The sequence below is a fragment of the Ursus maritimus genome, unplaced genomic scaffold (assembly GCF_017311325.1).
Source record: "Ursus maritimus isolate PB19 unplaced genomic scaffold, ASM1731132v1 scaffold_14, whole genome shotgun sequence".
NCBI lineage: Eukaryota > Metazoa > Chordata > Mammalia > Carnivora > Ursidae > Ursus > Ursus maritimus.
In genome coordinates, this window is record NW_024423786.1 from 30,659,270 (window position 1) to 30,684,349 (window position 25,080).

A 25,080-nucleotide genomic window follows, 5' to 3' on the forward strand; every position below is an offset into this window, starting at 1 on the left:
TGTTTCTGTCTGGTGGAAATCTAAAAACCAAACATATCCTCAGCCAGCAATTACACTTCTGGGCATTTACCCCAGAGAGATGAAAACTTACATGCCCAGAAAAACTTGTGTATGAATGTTCAGAGTAGCTTATTTGTAGTAGCCAAAAGCGGACAGCACCGTGAGGTCCTTCAATGAGTAAGTGGTTGAACGAACTGTACCTCCACCCCTACCATGGAAATCTACTCTGCAATGAGCAGGCGTGAGTGACTGATAACTGCCACAGCATGGATGGATCGTGAGGGCTGGGTGGAAAAAAAGCCAACCTCAAAAGGTCAAATAACATGTGATTCCATTCACAGAGCATTCTCAAAGGGACAGCATTATAAAGGCAGAGAGCATGGCTCAGTGACTGCCAGGGTTAAAGGCAGTAGGGGGGTGAGCATGACTGTGAGCGGACACAGAGGAGGGCTTTGCCTTCATGGGCGTGGCCTGTATCTTGAGTACAGTCGTGTTTATGCATCTACACACACGCTGAAATGACTCGGAGCTGTACACACGTTGTACCAGGGTCACTGTCCCGGCTCGATGTGGTGTCCCGGCCTCTCTGTGTGGCACCGCCCACGCCACGGTGTTCCGTACTGGGAGAAACTAGGGCAGGGGTCCACTACTCACAATCTTTCTTCACTGTTTTTTGCAATTTCCTTTGACTCTCTAATGCTCTCAGAGTGAAAAATATTTTTTAAAGTTAGCAATAGAATAAAAATGATAATCATAGCTAACATTTAAAGAGTACCTATTGTGCACTAGGCCTTTGCTAAGGACCTGTTTTATGTCATTTATTCCTAATTCTTGGTGGGGGGGGGAATGCTATGAGATTTATAAAATGTTACTGCCTTATTGACAAGGACATGGGGCCTGGAGAGGTCAGATAGCTTGGCCCGGGTCAGACAGGGAGTAAGTGATGGGATGAGGATTCGGACACATGCAGTCTGGCTCCAGGTCCACATCTGTCCCCATTGTCGTCTTCCTTGGGCTGCCTGGCGCTTTCAGGAATGTGTAAGCTCTGTTGAGCCGGGACATCTGTGTCGCTAGGGGAGGATGTTTGCATAGAGGAATTCCTGTGGTAGAGCTTTCTTCCCCTCCTGGGCTGGTCTCTGAACTTGCAAGAGAGTTGCAAGATCTCTAAAAAGCCACTGTGAAGTATGGCAGGTGTGGGGGCAGCCCTACTGACTTTACCCAGGTGCCGGGGAAGCGGCTTCTGTAATTAGCTGAGGAAAGTGGAGTTGCTCTGATTTCCACTTGCATTCAATGGTTCTCATTGAAGGGAAGGTCCCCAAGGGTCCCTCTCTCGAATTCCATGCAGAGAAAGCCTAGGAGAAGGGTGGGGGTGCATTTCAAATAGAACAGGTGTTAGTGTTCTTCTTCTTTTTCTGTCCCTGAGATAGAAATCCTCCAATTTCCATGCTGATTTATTTGAGGTTGAGAATATTTCTTTGTCTGCTTCCTATCCAACTGCCTAATCTCCCTATGATCCCAGTCCTAAAAAAATTCTTTGACTTCTGTCAACCTGAAAATGCTTGACACTCGCCAGCCTTCTCCTTCTTTAAGCCCTGAGCCCTGGTCTCCTACCGACTGGCATTTTCCACTTTGCTGCCTGCCTTGGGCAAGGGTTTCTGACACAAGGAGGAGAATCTGAGCAAAGCCTTGTGCTCTCAGGGATGCACCCACAGATTGATTGCGATGCCTTATTTTTCTTGTTACTAGTATAATAGGAGGACAGGTCCCTGCTCCGAAGTGTGGGCTCAGCGTTCTGGTTGGAACCAGTTTAAGTCTCCAGTCTCTGAGGCAGAGCCCCCGAGGGAGAGTCCTAGCAGAGGAGTGAGTTGCTGGAGACGAGAGAGGGAACCGGGCAGCTGGGGTCCTGGAAAGCACTGCTCTGGTGAAATGGCCACGTGAAATCTCTTGGAGAAAGGAGAACGCTGTTCTGTTTTGTTCAAGGAAGAGCTTCTTTTTCTTGTTAATACGATTTCCTGTGACCATTCAACCATATTGGTTGAATATTCAGCCAACAGTCTGATAAATGTCATCCGTAGGCGTTTGAGGAGGTAAAGATGAGCCCTGGGCTCAAGCCAGGTTTGGGGCATCAACTTTGAGCACAGGAGTGTTGGGAAGAAGGTGGTTCATAGGAGAGGCCCAGGATGTGGATTCCAAAGATCTCTGAAAAGATGGAGGACAAGGCCGATATTTGCCTAAAAGTCAAAGGGGTGGCCCGTAAAGATTCAGGCTGAGAGGCTAAATAGGGATGCACATCGGGGGAGCTGCAACCAGAGTGAGGGGTTCAGAGAGGTGGAGGGGGGTAGAGTCTGGAGTAAGGCTTGAAACAGAGCAACTGGAGTCCCTCCATCAGGGCTCTCCAGCCTCCCTGATGGTAGTGGTGTGAATAGTTTGCCAAGATCTACCTCTTGTTGCTGAGGCCACTTTGGGGCACAAGACGGAGTTCATGAGCAGAATCCAGATCCCAAGGCCTGAGGGGATCTTGCTGACTCTTCTGGAGCCAGATAGTTGAGGGGAAGTTCTAGGCAGTTGAGAGTCAGTGTTCATCAAAAGTAACATGACATCTCCATGCTTTCCCTGCACACACTCCCAGTTCTCAATCCTTTCCAATTCAGTGACCCCACTTCATCACTGCCCTTCTCCCCTTAACCAACCACCCCACACCTTATGCATTTGGGGGTGGTTACTGGGGGAGCCCAGGGGCACTTGCCCTCACAGTATCCCACAGAGGCATGTGCCTTCCTCTCTTGGGTTTTGGGCAGCTCTTGCAGAAGTCATGACGGCATGGTGTGTAGAGTATAGCCCTGAGCCTCATGGACTCTCTCCAATGGATAATATCCCATTTTGAATCCAAATATTACCCAGGTCCTCAAAGTAGACACAAAGCCAGTGAAGAGTCCCAGCTGTAGATGTGTAACTACATCATACCCATAACGGGAGGCTGCGAAATGTTTTAAGATAAAAGAGAATATGTGGTATTATATGGAGGACATTTCCATGGACAAAATAAAGCCAGCTATAAGAGAAGGAGAGTGTGAGAGAGAGATCACAATGTAGAGAATCTTCAGGAGAAGAAAAGGGAGCGAGGCCAGTGAGGACATTAGTGTCCTAGTTGCATCCTGGCATCTTTGGCAGGACTTTCCTTGTGGTCCACCCCAAGTCAGATTGATTCACCCATCCCCCCACCGTTTTTGTGTCTTCATAACAGAGCAACTACCCTACTGTTAAGAGTAGTTGACAGTTTGAGCACAGTCAACTTATGTCATTTTGTGGACAAAGTATATGCCATCAGTTTTGTTTTTGCTTTTCCCTTTAAGATTTCTATCTCCTAGGTTTAGGTCCAGTAGAATTCCTATGATCTCTTGACGATTGAGTAAGGATGCTTCCTCTCTCCTCCTCCTCCTCCTCCTCTTCCTCTTCCTCCCCTTCCTCCACCTCTTCCTCCTCCTCCTCTTCCTCCTCCTCATCCTCCTTCTCTTCCTAGTTCTCTTAACTCAGTCAAATTCTCCATATATATCTATTCACTGTGTGCTAGGCATGTTCTCAGGTAATGGGATCCCAGCTCTGAGTATGTCAAAAAATGAAAAAATAAACAAATACAGATTACATTTCATGTAAGGAAGGGGGAGACTATGTAACAGTGGGGCTTCTTCTATGTAAAGGAATTGAGAAGTCCTCACTAGGGAGGTGTCCTAGTTGGGCTGCTGTCACAGGACATCATAGCCTGGGTGGCTTAAAGAGCAACATTTATTTCTCACTGTTCCAGAGGCTGGGAAATCCTACATAAAGGCACCCTCAGAGCTGGCGTCTGGTGAGAGCCCACTTCCATGAATGAGATTCTCGAATCCTATTCATAATGTCTCCAACCTCATGACCTAATTACCTCCTAAAGGCTCCGCCTCTCCTACCATCTCTTTGGGGAATAAGGTTCGGATCTCAGCATATGAATTTTGGGGGTGCACAAACATTCACTCTGCAGCGGGAGGTAACACCTGAGCAGAGGCCTACGGGATAATAGGCACAGGAGCAGCTCTGTCTTTCGTGCATTTCCTTACAGTGACAGGAGACATGGGAAGGTCTTTCCATGGAGTATCTCATTTAATCCTCTCAGCAGCCCAGTGAAGAAGGTGCTTCCTTAGCCGCATTCGTAAGTGTGGACACCAAGGCTTACAGACATAAAACTGCTTTCCCAGAGTCACCCAGGACGTGAGGGGGGAAATGGGGATTTCATCTGACGTTAGAGCTTGGCGCTGCTGACCACCACGCTCTGCTGTTAAGCATTTGTGTCCCGAGGGGAGAAGCCCCGGAGTTCTCTGCTTTCAGTCTCCCTCCCCAGTGGGTTGAACGTAATGGTTTTCACACTGTGTTCTTTGGAAGCTCTGGGGCTTTTTTGAGGTCAGGATAGGGGTGTGGGTCCACTGGGGTGTCTGGAGAATGGTTCTGCTTCTGTTTTATAGATTAGGCTTCGACAGAATCATTTTTTTTAAAGAGCTTGAAGTCCTTAAAAGAGAGTTAGAAGAGGACTTGCTTCATGAGTATTTAAAAATTTAAAAAGTGAAGGATGTTTGTGGCCACGTAGCAGTCGTGATGGTTGGCGGGGGCTGCGGCAGCGGTGACAGCTGGCGGACACTTGCCTCGGGGCTTCCTAGGTTCTGAGTCCTAGTACTTTGCAGTACGCATCCATTCAGTCCCCACAGCAAGCCCAGGAGGGGGTTTGTGTTACAAAGGAGGGATGAGAAACTCTGAGGTGAGCGACTGGTCTAGGCTTCACAGCTGCTGAGTGGCAGGACCAGGACCTGACGCCAGGGGGTCCAGCTGTAGAATGTGTACGTTGTTAACCCATGGTGCGGGGCCGGGGACCCGAACCTTCTGTCACTGGGCTTAAAGGGAGAGCTATGCTTGCCCTGAATCACAGACTTGTTGGCTGTGTGTCCACGCAGAGTGCTTGACTGCCTGCACTGGCCGTAAGACTTCATCGTTCACCACGATCTGGGATGCTGTCTACCTAGACTCTTTGCTAACAAAAGTGTGACATTTCTTAGGAGCAAAATGTGGTTCCCCAACTTTCACATCCATGGGCCTGGCATGGCCTGCTTGTGTAACTCATTTTAAAAAGATGGATTGTTGGTTCATCGCGTTAATGAATTAAGCCAACACTGGCAGCAGCCAGGGCCCAATGGTGTCCTAAGCCAACACCAACAAGACATTTGTTTCTTTATGTGCAACAGGACAGTCAGCCATTGGGTGGCCCTCCTTGACCAAAAATTAATTCTGAAGGTTAAAAGGCAGAGGAAAATCATTATAAACTGTTCACCTCGTTTCATTGCCTGTACAACCAATTCTGACCCATGCCATGAGGCAACCTTCCTGCCAAGTGTTCCTAAAAGGGCTCCACCACTGTAGATCTCAGGTCTAGAGTCAGATTCCTGGCAAATTGGAGTTGTTGCCAACTCAGTAGGGTGCTTCCCCCCACAGGAGGGTTCAGACTAAGTGACATGATGCAGTGTGTCTTCTGTTAATGGCCAGTCCATATGGAACCATGGAGATGGAAGCTAGCAAGTGTTCCATTCTGGATTTAAAAAGTTTAGTCAGCATAAATCCCAGGGCCTCAGTAGCTGAAATCACCCAGAAAAGGAAACAATATTGATTTCTCATATTATCTAATTTCTGGACACTGCCTATGGAATCACTCTATCTCATTGAACAATAAACTATATTATGAGAAAAACGAGAGATGGTTCCAGGGCTTTCCTCACTGCCCGTTTCCTTTTTTATTATTATCGCCTTAGCAGCATCCATCGTTGGAGCCTCAAACCCACCAGACAGGCTCTCACAAATCTCCCTGGCTCCTTGTGTGGGAGCCAGGCTGAGATGATATGCAGTCCTCTGGATGCTCCTAGTGTCACCGTTCTAGACCCAAACCGAGATATGATTTAGGAGGTCCCGATAAAACTGGGATCATTGGCCTAATCGGAGTCATTTATCCTGTCTGGAGCTATCAAATCAGTGCTTCTGGGTTGCTGGGCGTTGGGTGGGGGTGTTTCTTTTTTCTGGTATATTTCACAGTGATTACTTTGAAAAGAATCTCATTTCTGAAGTTCATGCTCTCTCTAGCATATCCGGGTAGAACGTTTGTAAGAAGTAGCCACTCCACTTCGTAGCTCTGTAGGCTGAGATTTGGCCTTTCCTAAAAGAGGATGTCTTCTCTAAAAGCATGATTCCCAAATCAATATCTGCTCACTTGAGTTAGAAGGAAAATGTAACCCTCCAAAAGATGATTCTGCCGAATCTATGAATTCAGAAACATTAGAAAACAAGAAAGCATATGTACCAAGAGAAAAGCAGGATGTGAAAAAAAAAAAAAATCCAAGGGAGAAATATATAATTTGGATCACACTAAATTCTATTTATGCTGAATGTTTTATTTTGTTGGAGTCATATGTGAAAATAGCCATATTGAAATGGTGAAAATCTTGTATTCAACTCGTGTTAAGGAGAGAGAATGTTCCTTTGAAAGATTTTGCAGTAGCATTTAAAGCAAGGAACTAATTATTCATAACAAATCACAAAATGGTGGGAGAGGGGGAGCTTCACTCCAGAACTTTCCCGGCTTTGCTGCTGTTCCTATGGTAAAGGAACGGCCCAGTCTCAAAATGCTGCATGCAGGCCCAGAGATATTTATTCATACTAAAGAAACACAACTTTTAACTATGTAAAATGATTCCCTTCCGACAACAGTTAAATGGTGTGCCAGCCCACTAATAAAGCAGGCTGACAGGTCATGAAGGAACGCATTTCATCACGACTCCACAGAGGCTGAGGATCTGGATCTTATCACGCTGCAAAGGATCTTTGTTCCTTGATTTTATCTGGTACCTTTTTTTTTTCCCCTCTCTGGTGAAACAACCCAGTTGTCACTGTTGGACAAAGAGAAAAGAAATATGTCATTATGCTTTAGTTATTTTTAAAAGCACCTGCTTTTTGGAACACAATTTGCAAAAATTATTTGAAATAGATTAACCTTTGAAATGATAATGACATAAAATTATATTAAGTGATTTTCCTAAAAAATAATTCCCTTTGAAAATAAAGTGTGGCACCATCAGCCTGAAATCCAATGTAGGATCTTGTTTGGATTCAGTTACTTCTGGGTGACTGTTTGATACCCAAATCGTGTGTCTGTTTTCACACCCGGAGTGTCCAACTTGTGGTAGCCTGACCACCCATGAATTTATAGGTCTGTCCCCTGGTCTCTCTGTTAGCACTAGAAAGGGAAGTAGCCCAAGCTTGCCCTTCATGGTTGACCTTTCTGGGCTTCTCATCACTTTTATTTAAACCAGATATTAAAGGTGAAATCTATGGTAGTGATGCACTTGGCTAGTAAGATAATTAGGAAGCACCATTTCCATAATTACTGTGTCACTGTCTCTGGAGGGACATGAAAGCTTGTCCTGTCCCTTTAACAGGACAAGTTACTAATCCCCTTAACATTTTTTTCCCTTTGGCCTGATAATATTTCACAATTTTTTTTTTCTTTGTAAAATATTCCTGAAGGGAGGCTTAGGCAATAATGCACAGATTATGGAAATGATACTCATTAAGTAGAGGGCAAGATTTCTAGAAAGCCACAGAGCTGCTTCGAAACATGTAACCTCCATTAGAGGCTTCATTTGAATGTTTATTCATGGAGCAGTAAACGTTTATTATTATACATTTTATTGAAACATAAATTAAAGAACTGTAATTATGTGTATGGCAAACAGTAAAGCAATGTGCATTTGTCACAGAATGAGTAAGACAAGGAAAAATGCCATAATTGTTTCATTTGCATCCAAATCCTTTATTGTATACCCAACAGAAAAATACCCAGAGGGAATAACTCTGTGGATTAATGTTCTGATACGGTGTATAAATTAAAAAAAAAAATACATATTCTAGATATTCTTTCTAGCAAAGAGAACATCCTGGAATTAGTTTGTCAAGGTCACAAGTTATCCAAAGAAAGGGTGGGTTTCTTCTCCTCTCCTGAGAGAGAACCACAGTGACTCTTATTAAAGTTACTGCTGAGCAAAGAATATGTCCCTTGGCAGTCTGTGCAATGCTGATTGTTTTCAGGATGAGCTCTTTGCTCCCAACACTCAAGCATATTGGAGGAGTTTTTAAAAAGGACTTAAATGAAGCTGGAAAGACAAGACCTTCAAACTTATACTTTCATGAAAACAAAAAATACTTTTCAATGGGAAAGAAAGGAATGTGCAATGTAATCATAATGGCTCTGCCCAGGCCATGTCCTTGTGTGTGCAGGAACTCTTAAGCAGAGGGAGAAGACAAGAATGGTCAAGAGAATCTGCATATATGAGGTGGTTTTTCTTTTTTTCCTAAAGCAGCCTGACATATTAAGAACACTTAGCAATCACCTACTACCCATCCATCTATCTATTCATCCATTCACCCACCCATCCACCTGTCCACCTGCCAAGCATTTATCACATAATATGGAATATAGGATCGGGGGAAGGAAATAATCAGGAGAAAAATACAGTCAGGAATAGCCCAGAGTTCCAGACTAATGGAAGAGAGGCACGTGCAATTAGTGGTACTTTATAGTAAAAAAGCAGACATTGAGATACATAGAAAGAATCAGAGGAGCCCTGGGGAGTCTGAAGGCGACACAGAGAAGGTGGCATTTGAACTGGCTCTTACAAACCGGGGGGCAATGGGAGAGAAGGAACAAGAAAGGAACTCCACCTGGGGGAAGGAACACTGTAATTTTTCTTATCAAGGATATGTACTGTAAACACAGCAGCTACCACAACTGCTGATAAAACACAAGGATGACAAATCCAGAAACAGTCTTTGTATCTCTTGAAAGTGATTTTACTGGAGTTGTCACTAAGGCGCTCTTTCTGCCCGGCAGCAAACAGAACCCACGCACATGTGACTTAATGGGAAGACTTTTTTGTCCTCGAGTCAGTCTACCTGGAGTTCCACCTGCGTCGTTGCATGAGCATGCCCTCCTGCCAGAAAAATGACCAGATTTGCATGGGTTTATCATGGTTTTATACATCTTGCTTGAGTTTGTCAACTTTTTAAAGGGCAGTGATGATACGTTTGACTTTCTTCTTGCTGGACAGTTTTAAAAACTTGAAGCTGTCCTATCACTGAAAATCAATCATGAACCAAAAGATAATTGAGAACATGTGTACAGGATTGATCTCAGATTTATAAGAAATCTGTTGTTTTATCGGGACTCTCTTGAAGAAGTGCTTACTGTCCTAGGGGTGAGTCGTGTATGGGGCAGTTGGCTTATAACTTCTGCTGGGGTGTGTCTAACTTTACTACAGCGCCCAAAGTAAGTGTCATATGTGGGCTTGGCAGTTGAGAAAACCTACTCAGTCCTTCTCCTTAGGCCTCAGTGTCTTCATTTATAAATGTTTTCACCCTACCTCAGCTTTCAGGTAGAGATAAAACCAGTATTCTAACATGTAAGATTATTGTGTGGATAATATGAAATATGTAGATAAAGTGCTTAGGCCAGTGCTAGCATATTCTAAATATTCAGTAAATTTTATTATTCCTGTATTATGCAACAGGAATTCTGAAGATATTTTTGACTGTCTGCTTCTACTGTAAACCAGAAGGCTCGGCTCTGTAGTGAGCCTTGTGACATGTACTCTACTCTGAACCACGCAACAACCCCGAAGCCTGTGTTTTCTTTATGGCTGGATTTTGCCTTACTTGCTTTGGGAAGTATGTTTTGTAGTTCCAAAATAGATGTCGCCGGAAGTACTCCTGCTCACAGGACCTTGAGGACACCTTGACACGGCCAACTCAAGAATAAAATTAGTGGTCTGTCAAAAGGCACAGGCACAGTGATAGTTTCTGACCCTCTTGTCAATGACTTCCTTCCTTTAGAATATCAGCCAGGCTCAAGCAACTTGTATGCCTTGCATGAAGCAGAAGAAACACAAGGTTTTTCATGTGCCCAGGTTGTCCCAGTTAAGTTGAGAAACTTGAAGAAAAAATAGAAGGTAAAAAGCCAGTGCAGTTAAGAAATAAAACAAAACAAACAAAAAAACTCCCAGAATTTGTGGAGACCCTGTGGAGTTTTTTGGCTTAACAATTGTGTTTTTAAGCCATACATCAATGGTGGGGCTCCAATTGTGAGTTATAATACTATATCATGAGAGGGACAGTGCTCTCATGATATATGGGCACACTACATCATCTCAGCATCACGGCTTTGATGATGTATGGCTCCAAACCACAATGAGAGTTTAAAGGAGCTTTTAGCGACCAGATAGCTTTACATTTCAAATTTTCTAAAAATTAAGGTCTTTTCAAGTCAAATAGAAGCAAGATGATGGACTCTGATGCTGTATAAAGTGGCCCTGCCCTCTGAGAGCCTGGGTATGTGTCTTTCCCTTTTGGCTTTAGGCTCAGAACATGGAAATACATGACAGGCTCTTCTTCAGCTTCTCCTTCACAAGAACAGAAGCTCAGAGAACTGAGCAAACGTGAGCTCGTGTCCGTGCATCTCTTTTGCCAATCAATTCCCCCCATCTTCCGCTCGGCAAGCACGAGTAGCTCACCTTCGCAGCCAAGTACTGGATCACATGAGATGATTTTTGTTTTCTTTGTTTTCAGGAGCGTTTCCACTGAAATTCAGAACAAAATGAACTCATAAAAAGTAGAACAACTTCCTTACCCGGCACTCACCAATTCAAAACAGGGCCCACAGGAAGACAACATGCCTTTTCCATCCTTTGTCTTTGTAAAGTAAAAGCACTGATTGCAAATGAGAAGAAAACTCTAAGGTGACTGACATCTGGGTCGCTCACCCGAGCAGGAAATGGGAGCTGTAGCTTAGTTCCGTCACCTTTCCTGTCTTAATGATGTGTTTATAAGATGCTGATGTTGCTGAGGAGAATGTACCCACTTTGTTTAAAAACCCCTCGCTTTTGGGGGCAAGGAAATCGCTATCAATTAAGAAAGCAGGTGCTGGAAGGACCTCCCCTCCTCCTCCTTTTTTAAATCCTGCTGCAGTAAACAGAACAAAATGAGAACTCTCCCTACTGTTTGTATAATAGGCCCAAACAGGAACAGCGAGAGACAATTACATTTCAAGTGGCTTCTTCCATTTTCCTTTACTAAGTGAATTAAAGGGAAGCATGGCGGTAGAGTGGCTGCCATGTGGAGAGAAACATCTGGGCAGGAGGAATTAACACAGTCTCCCTACCCATTATCTTGCCTCTAGTTTTTCACTCCTTTGGCTTCCTCCACAGATTCTAATTCTCAAATTACAATAGATTTTCGATGTCCACCTCCTACTCCTCCCTGACTTCCAAAAGGCAAAATATCCTGTTTTCACCGAATAGAAACTTTTTTTTTTTTTTTAGGTCTCAAAAAAGAAGTTCTGGGCTTTCCCCCTGCCCCTTCTTCTATAAATAGCTTACCTATATAATCTGGGTACCAAAGAGGAAAAATTAACACATCACCCATTATTCCAAGGCTGTCAGTTGAACTGTCTGAATGAGGGAGACCTGGCATCTTGAGAGATGGGCTATGTCATCACCTGTTTGAAGAATCCCTAAATTTAATCCAATTCTTCTATAAAGAGAACACTGACACATCATTTAATTATGTTTTTTCTCATAAGTCAAAAGCTTTACTTAGACATCTGTCGTACTGTCACACCATTCATCCATCCATTTCTACGTCATTGTCAATTGTAACAGGAGCTACCATGTCTGTGAGAACAGTGTACGCTCGAAACTGCGCTCAGTGCTCTAGACGCATTAGCACATCCAAAACACGAAGAAATAGGAACTACGATGGTCTCCATCTTTCTAGATGAGGAAATGGGGCTTACTGAGAACAAGTAAATCGTCCAGGGTCACCAAATCAATCACAGTGCAGAGCGGAGATTCTAAGGCAGGTTGAGGGGATGTCACATGCTACCTTTGTGACACCACTGTCCTTCCCAACTACACAACTAGTATTTGGGTGGACGTATGTCTGGGCATATTTGGAATAGTCCAGGGTGAGGCCTGTCATCATAAACAGGTGTAGTTGTAAGCAGCGTCGCCTTTCACTCTCAGAAGTCCCACTGCAGACAATAAATTCTACGGTCCCCCAGTAGTAGTGTGCTTCGTGCTCTGCAGTCCTGCTTCTGCTGATTCTAAGTATTCTCCTCTGCCTCCACTGGGAGGACAGAGAAGGAAGGGCAGGAGGCGGGCTTTTGTGAAGTTCTCGAGACAGGCGGCCTGCCGATTCTCTTCATGTGCTTGTTGCCTTTTGTGCATCTTTTTTGGAGAAACGCCTATTCCTACTTCGCCTGTTTTTTAGTTGGAATTTTGTCTTTTGTTACGTTGTAATCGTTCTTCCTAAGTCCTACATACTGTGCCCGATTACACAGATGATCTGCAAAAATGGTCTTCCATTCTGTGAGTTGACTTTTCAGTTTCTTGACGGCATCTTTTGAAGCCCAGTGTTTTACATTTTGATGACGTTCACCCTCTTCCACTTTTAAGGATCCTTTTGATTACCCTGGGCCCAGGTGGATAATCCGAGATCACCCACACTCTTCCCATTATAAGGGCAACTGGTTAGCAACCTTAATCCCTCTACAGCCTACTTCTCCTTTGCCATGGAACCTGATGTATTCACAAGTTCGGGGATTAGGATGTGAACATCCTGGAGGGGTTATTGTCTGCCTGTGATCTGCTGTGGTTTTGGTATTCCTTAGACTCAGATTTGCCGTCTGAGGTCACTCATTGATCTGAGCGAGGAGGTTCATGTGGCAGCAGCTGGCGGTTGCAGGACACTAGTCATGGAGTAGCTCTCTACCTCTAGCCTTCCCTGCCCTTTCCCCTGCCATGATTGTTTGCCTTATAACCAGATTGCGCTGTATTCTGGCAAGGGCAAAAGATGCCAGTGTGATGGCACCGACCATCCTCGAGTGAGTATGAGGTCAAGTAGGTGTGTTCAAAAGGGAAGGAGAAGCTCCATAGCACAAAAGAGGCAGAGCTTACAAAAATGTTGGCAGGGTATTAAAACTCAGAGAGATCCCACATTTGGAGAAAAACCGAGAGATGACAGGAAGGGCTTTAAAAGCTAAAATTTGCTCAAGCACAGGCACCAGGAAAAGGTGGATCTCCTACTTGATGCAAATGACTTACATTTAACAAATGAGGGAAACGAAGACTTGCCATTGAACAACCTTGTTCATCTGTACAATACTGGGCATGGCTTTCACCTGGGAAGGAGTAAGATAGAAATGGAACTCAGGAGATAACACTGCTTTAAGTGAATTGAAGTTTCTATTCAAAGGCCAGTTCTACCCCATGATCCCCCAGGGACTTGCAGATGTGATCAAAGACATGACTGAGAAATCATGGAGCTTGAGAGGGGCACCAAGGAGCCACGGCAAGGAGGTGTCCTTATATTTGGAATGGATATTTGAGAGGAGTAGGGTGGCCTCCTAAGAGATGGTGTCACAACAGACATAAGTTCGGATTCCAGAGTGTGGTCACTCTCTGCAGGAGGTTGGGTGAGTTGCTTAACCTCGTTGGGTCTATTTTGTCACCTGGAAATGATAATGCATTTATTAAGCACCTCTTGGGACTATTGGAAGGCTTCATTGAAATAGTGTAAATCATCCTAGGGACTGGCATGTAGCGAGCTTTCAATAAATGCTAACAACCATTTCTACTACGAAAGGTAATAATAATTATAGAAACTAGTAGGCTGAGGAAACTTCAGCCAGTATTTCCCCCAAAGTGATTTCCTTCCTCCTCTGCCCGTATCACCATCGATTTCTTGCCAGGATTCCTTTTCCTTAGAAAGTTGTCTGTGCTTATTTATCTCCCTTTCTTCGCCTTCCCCTCTCTCGTAAATCCACATCAGTTTTTTTTTTAATTACAGCTTTATTGAGATATAATTCACAAACCATCAAATTCAGTCTTTTAAAGTGAACAGTTCCAAGTTTTTTCTAGAATATTCAGTATTGTCCAACCACCACGACTAATTCCAGAATATATTCGTCATCCCCAGAAGAAACCTCATTCCCACTAGCAGTGACTCCTCATTCTCCCATGGCAACTGCTAATTTGCTCTCTGTCTCTACGGATTTGCCTCTTCTGGACATTTCACGTAAATGGAATCAGACAAAATCTGGCCTTTTACGTCTGGCTTCTTTCATGTGGCATAATTCATTTAGCATCATTCTTCGACTTGGCAGTTCTTCATTCCTGTTTATGGCTGAGTCATGTTCCATTGTCTGGCTGTACCGCATCTTGTTGATGTAGTCACTCCTTGATGGGCATTTGGGTTGTTTCCCCTAGTTGGCTGTTGTGGATAATACTGCTGTAAATATTCATGTGCAAGTTTTTGTGTGGACATATGTTTTCTTATCTCTTGGGCACATGCTTAGGAGTAGAATTCTGGGTCATATGGAAACTCTGTTGAACTTTTCGAAGAAGGGTCAAACTATTTTCCAAAGCACTGATACACTTACATCCCCACCAACAGTGTAGGAAGGCTTTAATTCTCCATATTCTTGCCAACACTTGTTATTGTCTTTTTTTTTGTATTTTTTTTTTCTTTACTTGCCATTCTGTTGAATGTGAGGTGATATTTCAGTGTGGCTTTGCTTTGCATTTCACTACTCACTAATGGTATTGAATCTGTTTTCAGTTAAGTGTTGATCCCCCTGATTTCACTGAGACCAACTCAAGCTTTCAACAACATTGATGCTGATGATTATCCCTTCCTTCTTGAAATCCCTTCTCCTCTCTCAGCTTTAGCACTGACCCTCTCCTGACTTGTCTCGTTCCTCACCGTATCCTTAACTTTTTTTTCTTCCTTTTTTCTCTTCCCAAACTTCAAATGTTTAAGAGTCCCTATTCTGAATTTTTAGCTTTGCCTGCTCTGTTTTTTCCTTAATACTTATCTTCACCTGAAATTAAGTTGTATATTTATTTACTTGTGTATTTTCTGCATTGCCTATTGGAATGTAGCTTTGTGGGGGGAGGGACTTTGTCTTGTTTAGTACTGCATCCCTGGTTCCTAGAGTAGCACCTGGTTATAAATAATTTTGCATGAATAACTGTATTAGAAAAGTATAAATAGATGTTATATAAATAAGGACCCAAGATCTCCATTATTTTATTTTATTTTTTTCTGGATAAATAACTTGAACTTTATTTTTTAGGCAATAGGATGCTTATCAATACTTTAGAGATACTATGCAATGGGAGATTAGAGCTCAAGAAAGTTTTCTAGTTTCCGTAAGTGCGATATTGTACAGTTGAATCCACAGACACAGAGGGAGGGATAAAGCTGGATTCTTAACCTGGGTCTATGGATCGCATGGGGGAAGTGTCTGTGAAGCTCAGAAACTGCATGTGGGGCCTCCATAACTTTCACCAACTTTTCAAAGAGTCTGGAACCCAAAAAGTTAAAGTGCCCTGCCAAAAAGAGTAAATCAGCACGTCCCTTTCTGTCCCAAGCCTGGAAGTACATACCTCCCATTTGGGGGTTAGGAGACTGGAGTGAAACTAGCCTGAATATCTCCTAATTCAGAGTTAAGAGGCAGTTCTAGTTGTAATGACATGAATGGAGAAGATCTGGACGCCAGGAGGAACCTGTCACAGTACACACTCCAGCAGAGGCAGGCCGGCTTTGGAGATCCGCGCTGTGCTAAGGGAGGTTGAAGTACCCTGCAAATCCTGCCCCGCGCTTTCTTCCCGCCTGAGATCTCCATTATTAAATAAGTTTCCTGGTAGCTAATTGAACATATTTAATTAAATGTATTTAATGTAGTTCTTGTCTGATACCTTAATATGCTCATGAGCATTGTGAAATTTTGCTTGATCATAAAAACTTTTTTGGTGTGGAATATGTCACGGCTTTTCTAAAGTATTCTAACTTAAGTAGCTAAACTGCTTGAAACCCTAGCAAAATTTAAACTACAGCAAAAAATAAACCCTGGTAAAATTTTGGGGTGCTTTATTAAGTAGAAATTTTGCTACCACTAAGTGGTGATCACCAGGCTTAATAGGAACTCATTAAGGACAGGTTATGTTAAAATATCCCCATGTGTGCTGTTCATAGCGCTTCGTTTGTTTCGTTTTGTTGAAATACCATTCGATTGGAAGACCACGGCCATGGTATTCCTTCACGACAGCGAAGTCGTGAGCGGGCTTGATCATGATTTCCTTTTTCTGAGAAGTCGAGCGGGTTGTCAGGATCTTGTGATCAGTCTGTCACTCAAGAATTTATGTCAAGATATCCGGCTGGGTTGAGGTCTATGCCCTTGGGGAGAATCACCTATATCCTGAGCTCTTTGTTGTCATCAGTGTCACAGTAAATCTCAAGTGGTTACCAATGATCAGGAATGACATTTCGAGGACTGGGTGATAACAGAGCTCATAGAGATAGCCCTGAACACTAAATGCAGGCAGGCCAGGTAAAGAAAAGGAGGCATGAGATGGGCCCGGACCCAGGAGGTTCCCCTAATATAATATTAAGTTCATAGCCAGCTCTCTTTCATTAGTGCGCAACAACAGGCACATCCTTAAAGATAAGGCACAGAGAGTGACCGGAGTGCAGGAAGCCAGGGAGCATTTAGTAATGGTAGGTCTTCCATAACCCAATAGGGCAGATAAAACAGTGAGTAACCTTGGTGCGGTGCCTCTGGTCACTTTGGGCAAGAAAGAGGTCAGGAGCCAGATGGATAGTCTAAACCAGTGACATTAGCACCACCTGTGAGTGTGTTAAAAATGCACGTTTTGGGGGCCCGGTGATCTGTGTCCACCACGCCCAGGTACATGCTCAACTTTGAGGACCACCAGTCAAAGCAAGAGAAACAAAGTGTAGCAGCAGACAAACTAGCACCACACCCCACTCCAGGAGCTTCTTAAATCTCTTCCTTGCTACTGTGGGATCCAGTCCCTGAATGTGATCTCTACTTGGTCTGAAGATTAAATAAATGAATAAATAAATAAGAGTAAATAGCACAGTAGCTACATGTACTGAGTACTGATGATGCACTGAGCAGCATGCTGAGTGCAGGCTTAGCGGATTTGAATCCTCTTAATGACCGTGTGGGGTAGAGACTGTTGCCATCCCTGCTGCAGCTGTGGATCCAGAGATCCAGGCCCTTCTGAGGCAGGGGCCATGGCCAGTAAGTGGTCAGTCTAGGGTTTGCAGTGGGCAGTTTGCCTGCAGAGCACTGGTGTGGAATACCTGATTTTTCCCCGTACAAGGAAGATGGTGGGTGGGTGGATGGATAGAAGAAAGGAAGAAAAGAAAGAAGCAGGGCAGAAAGGAAGGAGAAAAGGAAGAAAGGAAAGGGGAAAGAAAGAGGGAAGGAGAGCTGCAGGTTTGGGAAGCAAGGGTCGAGTGAAGCCTCCTTCTGAAGCGGGCTCTTTTCTTGTACTGTGGCATTATCTGGTCTCACCTTGAAGTCAGCCAGCCTGTGTCCTTCAGCACATCCCAGCTTCAGCCCATCCTCCATTGCTTTCTCCTAAGACTGTTCCACAGGCAGTTTGCAATTTATGTTTCCTTGTTTACTTGTTCCCCTTGTCTCCCTATGCTCACACAGTCTTTGTAACTTAAGAATATGCTCGTCCCAGTTGCTGAGCAATCTATGACTGCCTTCATCCTCGACTGGAGAATTTTCTGGCAAAAATGTGTCCTTCTTTGGGGACTGTGCACTCAGGGGCTGATGTGAAGCTCCTCTGTGTTCGTTCACCTTGGACCGCCTGTTCCCTGCCTCTGTTTTAATAGCATATCATTTTCCCCCTCCTTGTGCAGCAAAGCCACGGGGACACTTAATCTCACATTCTCCAGAGGCCCTTTGGAAGCTCAGAGCCTGATCTCCGTAATCAAGAAGGGGTGGGCGTGATCAGGGACTAAGTTTGATTCTTTGTCTGCCTCTCTACATTTAGGCTTTTCATTTTCACATTCCTCCCCACGGTTTGTAATAAACGCAGGAACATAGCTCAAGGGCAGGAATGAGGTTTAACTTTAGCTGACGTACAATAGAGGCTATTTGGAAAGTAAAACTTTCAAATGGCAGTTTAGCCTTGAAGAATATATTGAATTAGATATGCAGTGCGCCTTGATTCATGATCTCTGCATAATAGCATTGCTACGTCTATTACCTGGGTGCTTTCATAGACTGGAGACATGGGCTGTTTAATAGATCGGACGCACAGAAGGAGCGTTGATGCTCACGAAGAGAGTGGGGGCAAGAGCCACAAGCCCTGGGTTCCTGCGTGGACACTGCCACCTCCCGTGGGGCCTTGACCACTTCTGAGGGTAGATTCCCTCATCTGTAAAGGGGATCTCAGAGTAGAAGTTGCCTCATGGGATTATTCAAAGCAGTACATGAGATCAATGCTAAGCATGGAGCTTTCTTACCACAGTAAGTAAATGTTTAATAAAGGAGGACTATTTGTATTACTTTTAAATGATTTTTATTTGAAAACCTTGATTCTGTAACTTGGCCCACACACTTCGCTATTCTCACTTATTTGTTCTTATGCAATTCTCTGTTGGGGCCAATACTTATTTCTTGTCACTTTCAGAGTCACTGTGGTCACCTTTTTAAACCATGCTGTCACTTCAAAGCACTGGCTAACTACAGCCAAGACTGACAGCTATGAATAATTCCACGGACCCCCTAAAACATGCTGGCATTTCACTCAAATTCTCATCCATGCCCCCACATTGTTCTCTCTTGTTTTGAGCGTCTCTATTCTCCACAGATTTCAGATACAGTTACCGAAGGTGAACATCATCCTCCTCTGAAAAATAATCCAGCAGGAACCAATGTGGAATAATTGGGCTTCATGGGAGCACCACTGTCAAGTCTAGAAATATATGGGGAGATAATGACATTTCATTTTTTTCTCTCTCATTCATTTTCAGCATGTTCATGTCCACGTTCTTCCGAGGAAGGCTGGAGACTTCCACAGGAATGACAGCATCTATGATGAGGTGGGTCTGTTCTTTCTGATCTTATTGTGTGATCACGGGGGCTGTCGGTAAGATGAAATCAAGCTGATGAACCAGGTATCCCCCTGGATATATGGGCTTATGGGGGATTCCACCCAATATGACTTGGGAAGTTGTGGTAGAAGCCAAGGAGCCAAGAATGGCCATGACAGGAACCAAAGACACATGAATGATAATGATTTCCTTTTTCAAATGACATGTGGCAGAAACCAAATGTCCGTGTGATTTCCACCCTCTCATTTACCAGGACACTAAATACTGTGTGGAGATATGGCCCAGAGTCTCCATAGGAGAAAATCTATAATGCTGCTGACCAATGGAAATCAAGCCGACTCATATATTATTTTTCTAGTCAAATGCTCCATTTAATTTTAAAGACTGTAACTCAGCTTGTCTCTCCTAATGGGATGTATTCAAAGCGAAACTTTGAATTATCATCAGCAGAACCTAGTTGGCTTGAATGAACTGAGTGCCACCCATGTATCATAAACATTTTAGCAGCTAGCTGATTTCTGGATATTTCCATTCCAAAATATAAATGTGAAACCGCTTACAGAGATGAAGTAGCAAGGTGATCTGCTCTTACAGGCTCATCTACCTGAGAAACTTCAGGGGTCTTTGTGCACTCTGTGGGTAAATAGCCTACAGTGGATATGTTGGCGTAAAACATTAGACAATAATTTCAGTTTAACTACTTACTCTGGCCAGGGAAGGGCATATATGTTCCCCAAATGATCCTATGGCAGTGGTGCCCTGAGTGCTTGGTTGGAAAGAGTGTTGAGGCTGTTTCTGGATGAAACAAAGACAAATGCTGTGATTGATTAGCAGTGTCTATCGCAGGTGTCAGATAGGAAAGAGATACCAGTTTTGCCATCTTTTTGATACTACTGTTCTAACTACTTGAGAACAATGTTTAAAGCACATTTCTTTTTTTTATTTTGGTTGTCATCATGTGGCTCTACCCCTAGGATTATCTCCACCTGATTTTTATATTTGTAGGTTGGTTTTTGTTTTTTGGCTTTTTGGGGTTTTTTGTATTTGTGTGTCATTTTTTTTGTGTGTGGTTGTAGTGTTTCTTTGCAGTAACTGGGTATTAAAATGGCCACCCAGACCCTAAAAATAAAGACTGAGAGGTCATCAGTTAATAATGAGACTTACAATTAATTTTTCTGTGACTCACTGGATCCTCTGAGGTGACTGGTGATCATGCTTTTGGGACATCCCTCTCACTATATTGTGCCTCCTATGAGCCGCAATGGGCCTGTGCAGAGTGGAAATGTTCTACTTACTGGTTCCTAAGTACTGGGTTTTGGACCAATTGCTGCAAATATCCATTCCCCAGAGATCCCAACCCTAGAGATTCTGACCCAGTAGTTCGCAGGGGCACACTGGAATGAGTAACTATCGGAGCGTAAGAAAGTGCCCGGGAGATTCTGATCGTGGCTAGACATGGGAATAGTCTCTCTCCCAAATCTGTGCTTTCTGAAAGTTCTATCCTATAATATTGTAATTTGAACTCATTTTCATTAGATGTGGAATGTGACTTGGAGTTAGTAAGGGCTTAGTTCAAGTTGGAAGAAAATCAGAATTATGGAGTAATTATAAAGAGATGCATTTTTAAAAAATATGAGTACTGATCTTATTAGCATAAACTAAGGTTAATAAAATGTTGCCAAGTACAGGCTATTTTAATGAATAAATTAGCGCATGATTTATATACAAGTGAATACTGCTAAAGTGTTATTAAAAGTGCTTGAAAACACTGTTTTCTTAGGCTGAACTGTCACCTTGAAATCTTATTTATATTCCAAATGCGCTCATGACAGGAGCTGTGGGGCTACATTTCAGCCCAGTTTGAGACACGATGTCCAACACTGAGGTTGGCGGGTGGCCTTTCTCCCCTCCCTTACTCTTTTGCCCTTGTGTGCATGCTCTCCCAGCATCTCTAGCCCCATAGTTGAGGCAACGCATGTTTCTGCTTCTCCCTATTTGGAGAAGCATCTCAGGAGATGGAATTACTATAAGAGTTCTGTGTTTTGTTTTTGTTTTTGTTTTCCAATTAACTGCTAAGTCATGCAGTATAGACAGTACCCACTAAGGGAGATTGTGGTATAAAACTATGAAGGGATTGAACTTCAGAGACAGGCAGAATTAAGTTTAAATCCAAGTGCCACCTGCTAATTTTGTGACATGGGGCAAGTCACTGAAGCCTGTGTTTTATCCTTAATAATGAAGATAACACCCTTCAAATCCCATTGTACAGAACACTTGATATACTGTACCTAAAAAGCTCATTGCGGGAATTGGTACCTACTAGGCATTATTGATAGGTAGTAGTTCTGTTCTTATTATGATTGCTAATTTTGTTTTTAAAAGAACTAGCCATTGGTGGGTAAAGGGAGAACTTAGATTTGAAGCCAGGTCATTGGATGTTTCCATTCAACACTCTTTTCAGGGGTCAGGTTTCCAATTTTCCTTCTGCCTTTCACTACTCACTCTCAGATTCGCCTTCATCTTTGTACACAAATATACTTTTCCAGTTTCAGCATGTAATAAGATAATGTCTAGAAAGTGGTACAAGAAACAGGAAGCATTACATGGGCATTATTGGTACAAGACATAATGTACATTAGACTGAGTGGTCTTAATCAGAAATGATAGAGTGATGAGGGACAGCATTCATTATGCTTATGGGAGCATTCATTCTATATGATATATCCCTCCATGAAGTACAACAAGCAGACTTGCCTTGGAGAGTGGGGAGTAGGAACAGGGACAGCAGGAGACAGGGCTCCAGAAAATGCAATTGTGTTCGTACTACTGTGGAAATAGCAAATGATGCCTAAAGGAGTCCGAGATTATGAATCAGCTGGGAATGTGGTGTTCTCCCTAGGCCCTGTTTCAGGAGAGACAGTGACAAACTGGAGAAGGCTCACAGAAAGGTGACTGGGATGGTAGAGTCTGGACGCGGTGATCTGGGGAATAGTGGAAGTTGGAGATAATTTTTTCTGGAGAAGGGAAGACGGGCAGAGAGAAGGCAGTGATAGAGTCACTGTTTCTAAATATTGGCCAGCAGGTGGGAAAAGTATTAAATGATCCATGTGTCTCTGAAGGGGGAAGGGGCTTTGGGGCTAAAAGGAGCCAGATATCAGCTCCACATAACAACGGATCCAATCGATAGAACTTGCTGAACACTTACAGTGCCTTGTATGTATGTATGTGTTTGTGCGTGGTGGTGGTCAGGGATGGGGGCTTGCCTTTCCCTGATCCGTGCAGGCACAGAGTGGATGGCCATGATTCTGCAGGAGGACTTCTACGTCCAGTCCTTGGAGGGACCCCTTGGTTCTAGGATTCCAATCCTTACAAATCTGGCCCATTGGATCATTACCTTTATTTTTTGATTAGGCAAGTTCTGTAACAACTAGTGTGAGTTGTTGTTGTTGTAGTCAGCAGAATAACAGCATTTGGGTTACTGCCTAATAAAAGAAACTTTTTTATGTAGTTCATAGAAATGTAAGTGTAGCTTTCCTCTGAGTTATGGGTGACCGTGCTCTATTGATTTTTCTCGTTCACAGCCTGCTTCCTACTTTTTCTCCTGTTCACTATTGCATATTGATGGTCCATGGGCTCTGCTTGCCTCCTCATATGTATTTTATTTTGCCTGCAAAGTATTTTTAATGAGTTTGAATGCTGTTGGGCATGGCACTCATTCTTCAGGTCACTGCATCTCCCCCAACTCTGTCTCTTACCAACACTTGCATGTTTATGACACCCGTCTGGCCACTAAAGGCATTCGAGTTTGAGATCCCTGTCTATTTCATGGGCTACCCCTCTTCTCTCTACCACTCAAATGTTACTATTACATGGAACTGTTTGTCTGGTCTACTGTGCAGGTCACTTCTCTGTAACCTCCGTTTTACCTGCTTGGTTACTCACGTATAATGCTATGGCCTTGGGTGAGTTCTTTAACTTCAGTGTATCCTGCCTACCTCTCCAGCCCCTGTTAGTTTCATCCCCTTTCACTGTCTGCTTTTGTCAAATATATTATTCTCGTTCCCACCTCAGGGCCTTGACACTGGTGTTTTCTTTGCCTATAACCTCAACTGGCTTCGTGTCTTCATCCGAATCTCAGCTCAAATGTCACCTCCTCGAAAGGTTCTTTTCATGGATCCCCCCCACACAACCCCTCTAAGATAGCTGAGCTCTTATCTCCTCCACAATAATTCTATCATATTACCATATTTATTTCCTTCTTAATATTTACCACACCTGAAATGATTTTTTAGTTTAGTATTCAGTGCCTGTGTTCCCAGCTATACTGTAGAGACTTGGAAACAGGGACCTAATATGGCATGGATGAAGTCTCCAAGAAATACTTGTTGAATGAATGAGTACACGAGGGAATGAGGCATTGAACTACAAGAACTTGGTATTTCCTACTAGTCCTGACATAATTTAAAGGGAGAGAATATCTTGCTTTTCAGGGGGTCAATTTATTAACTTGTAGCTACACTGGGTGAGATTCTGACATGGTGATGTCAGCCATCTGAGGTTAATTTAATGGGGATTTATGGAACAGTATCTACTGGTCAGAAATGAGTGTGCACACAGTTCCAAAACATCACATGTCATATGATTACAGCAAAGTAGTCATAAGCCTTGGCTGATTGCTAAGGAAGTCTGGTAGGCACGTGTCAACGGTGAAAAGTCACTTGCCTCCCTGCGTACCTAGACTCATGTGTCTGTAACAAATGCAGATGTGGCATTTGCCGAAAGCAGGCTTGAGAGTTCTCTTTTATTTTGATCTGGATTATCATCTCCGGGGTATTCTTTGTCTGTTCTTCCTCCAGCTTTCTGTCCTGGATTTCTCTTTGTGCATTTTGTTCACTTATTTATCTTCCCCATTTCAGAGAATGAGTCTCCCTTCTCTCCCTCAAAACCGAGTTCACACTCCACCCTATTCAAGGCAAAATCTCTTTAAAAGCCCTTTTGGTGGTGTTTTCCATGCAGATCTTATTTGTCCATTGCTCCCAAACACTTTTTATATCCCTGTTCTTTAAACTTCCGTGAATTATACAAGGCCTTCTCTGAACTCAGTGGGCCCTCCATTATCTTGACAAGTTGATGAAGATTATGATAATGACATAAATGGGTCCTTGGTTAAAAGAGAACGTACAGCTAATGTGGGGGAGGGAAACACGCATTGCCTAATGCCATGGTACATCATCTCATTAACTCAGTAAGGCTTACCCTAGCTGTGTCCCAAATAAGCAACTCTCATAACTGTATTAGACAATTCATCAAATGTTTATGGGTGACATTGAATGGTTGTGATTGTGCACTGTATATAAAACCCATTACTGACGAAGGAAGTGACTATTACTAAAGCAAATGGGAATAGCAATCAGCAATTGGACAATTCAACCATGAATTTCATAGACAGAGCAACTGTGGGTTCAAGCATGTCATGGGAAACAATTGCTTGGCTTAACACAATGCATGAACAAAATCAATTTGCTAAAATGCAGGTCATTTGGCCCTGAGGGCTGGAGAAAACTATTATATTGCTGATAATATTTATTGTTGAACTTGGATCTCTTTCACACACCATTTGACAATAGGCTCAAAGTCCATGGGTCCCCAGTTGACTCCAAAAGGGAAGGAATGTTTCAATGAGACAGTTAATTAGCTTTTTTTTCCCTCTGGGTTCAATGATGCCTTCATACTGAGTAATGCATTTTTGACTGTTTGAGAATTTTGGAATGAAAACTTGGTTACCTCTTGTTAAGAATAAAACAGGAATTCTGTGGGTTATTCTAAATTCATGAGAACTTTCAACCTTTTCTTAAAAATTTTAATTGAGACATAGTTAACATATAATATTACATTGGGTTTAAGTGTACAACGTGGTGATTTGAAAATCATTTACATTATGAAATGCTTGCCATAGGAAATGTAATTATCATCTGTCACCATACAAAGTTATTACAATGTTTGAGAACTTCTACCTCAAAGAAT

At 43.1% G+C, this 25,080-nt stretch overlaps 1 protein-coding gene across 8 annotated transcripts in view; it reads left to right on the top strand.

Annotated features, from left to right (window-relative positions):
- Window positions 1–25,080, top strand: part of FHIT (fragile histidine triad diadenosine triphosphatase) — a 1,380,201-nt gene that overhangs the window by 1,191,012 nt on the left and 164,109 nt on the right. For all 8 annotated transcript variants that reach the window (XM_040628600.1, XM_040628602.1, XM_040628603.1 and 5 more), the window contains one exon: window positions 18,976–19,044. In XM_040628600.1, coding sequence (XP_040484534.1) covers window positions 18,976–19,044 — 69 coding nt within the window. The remainder of the gene's footprint in view (window positions 1–18,975; window positions 19,045–25,080) is intronic.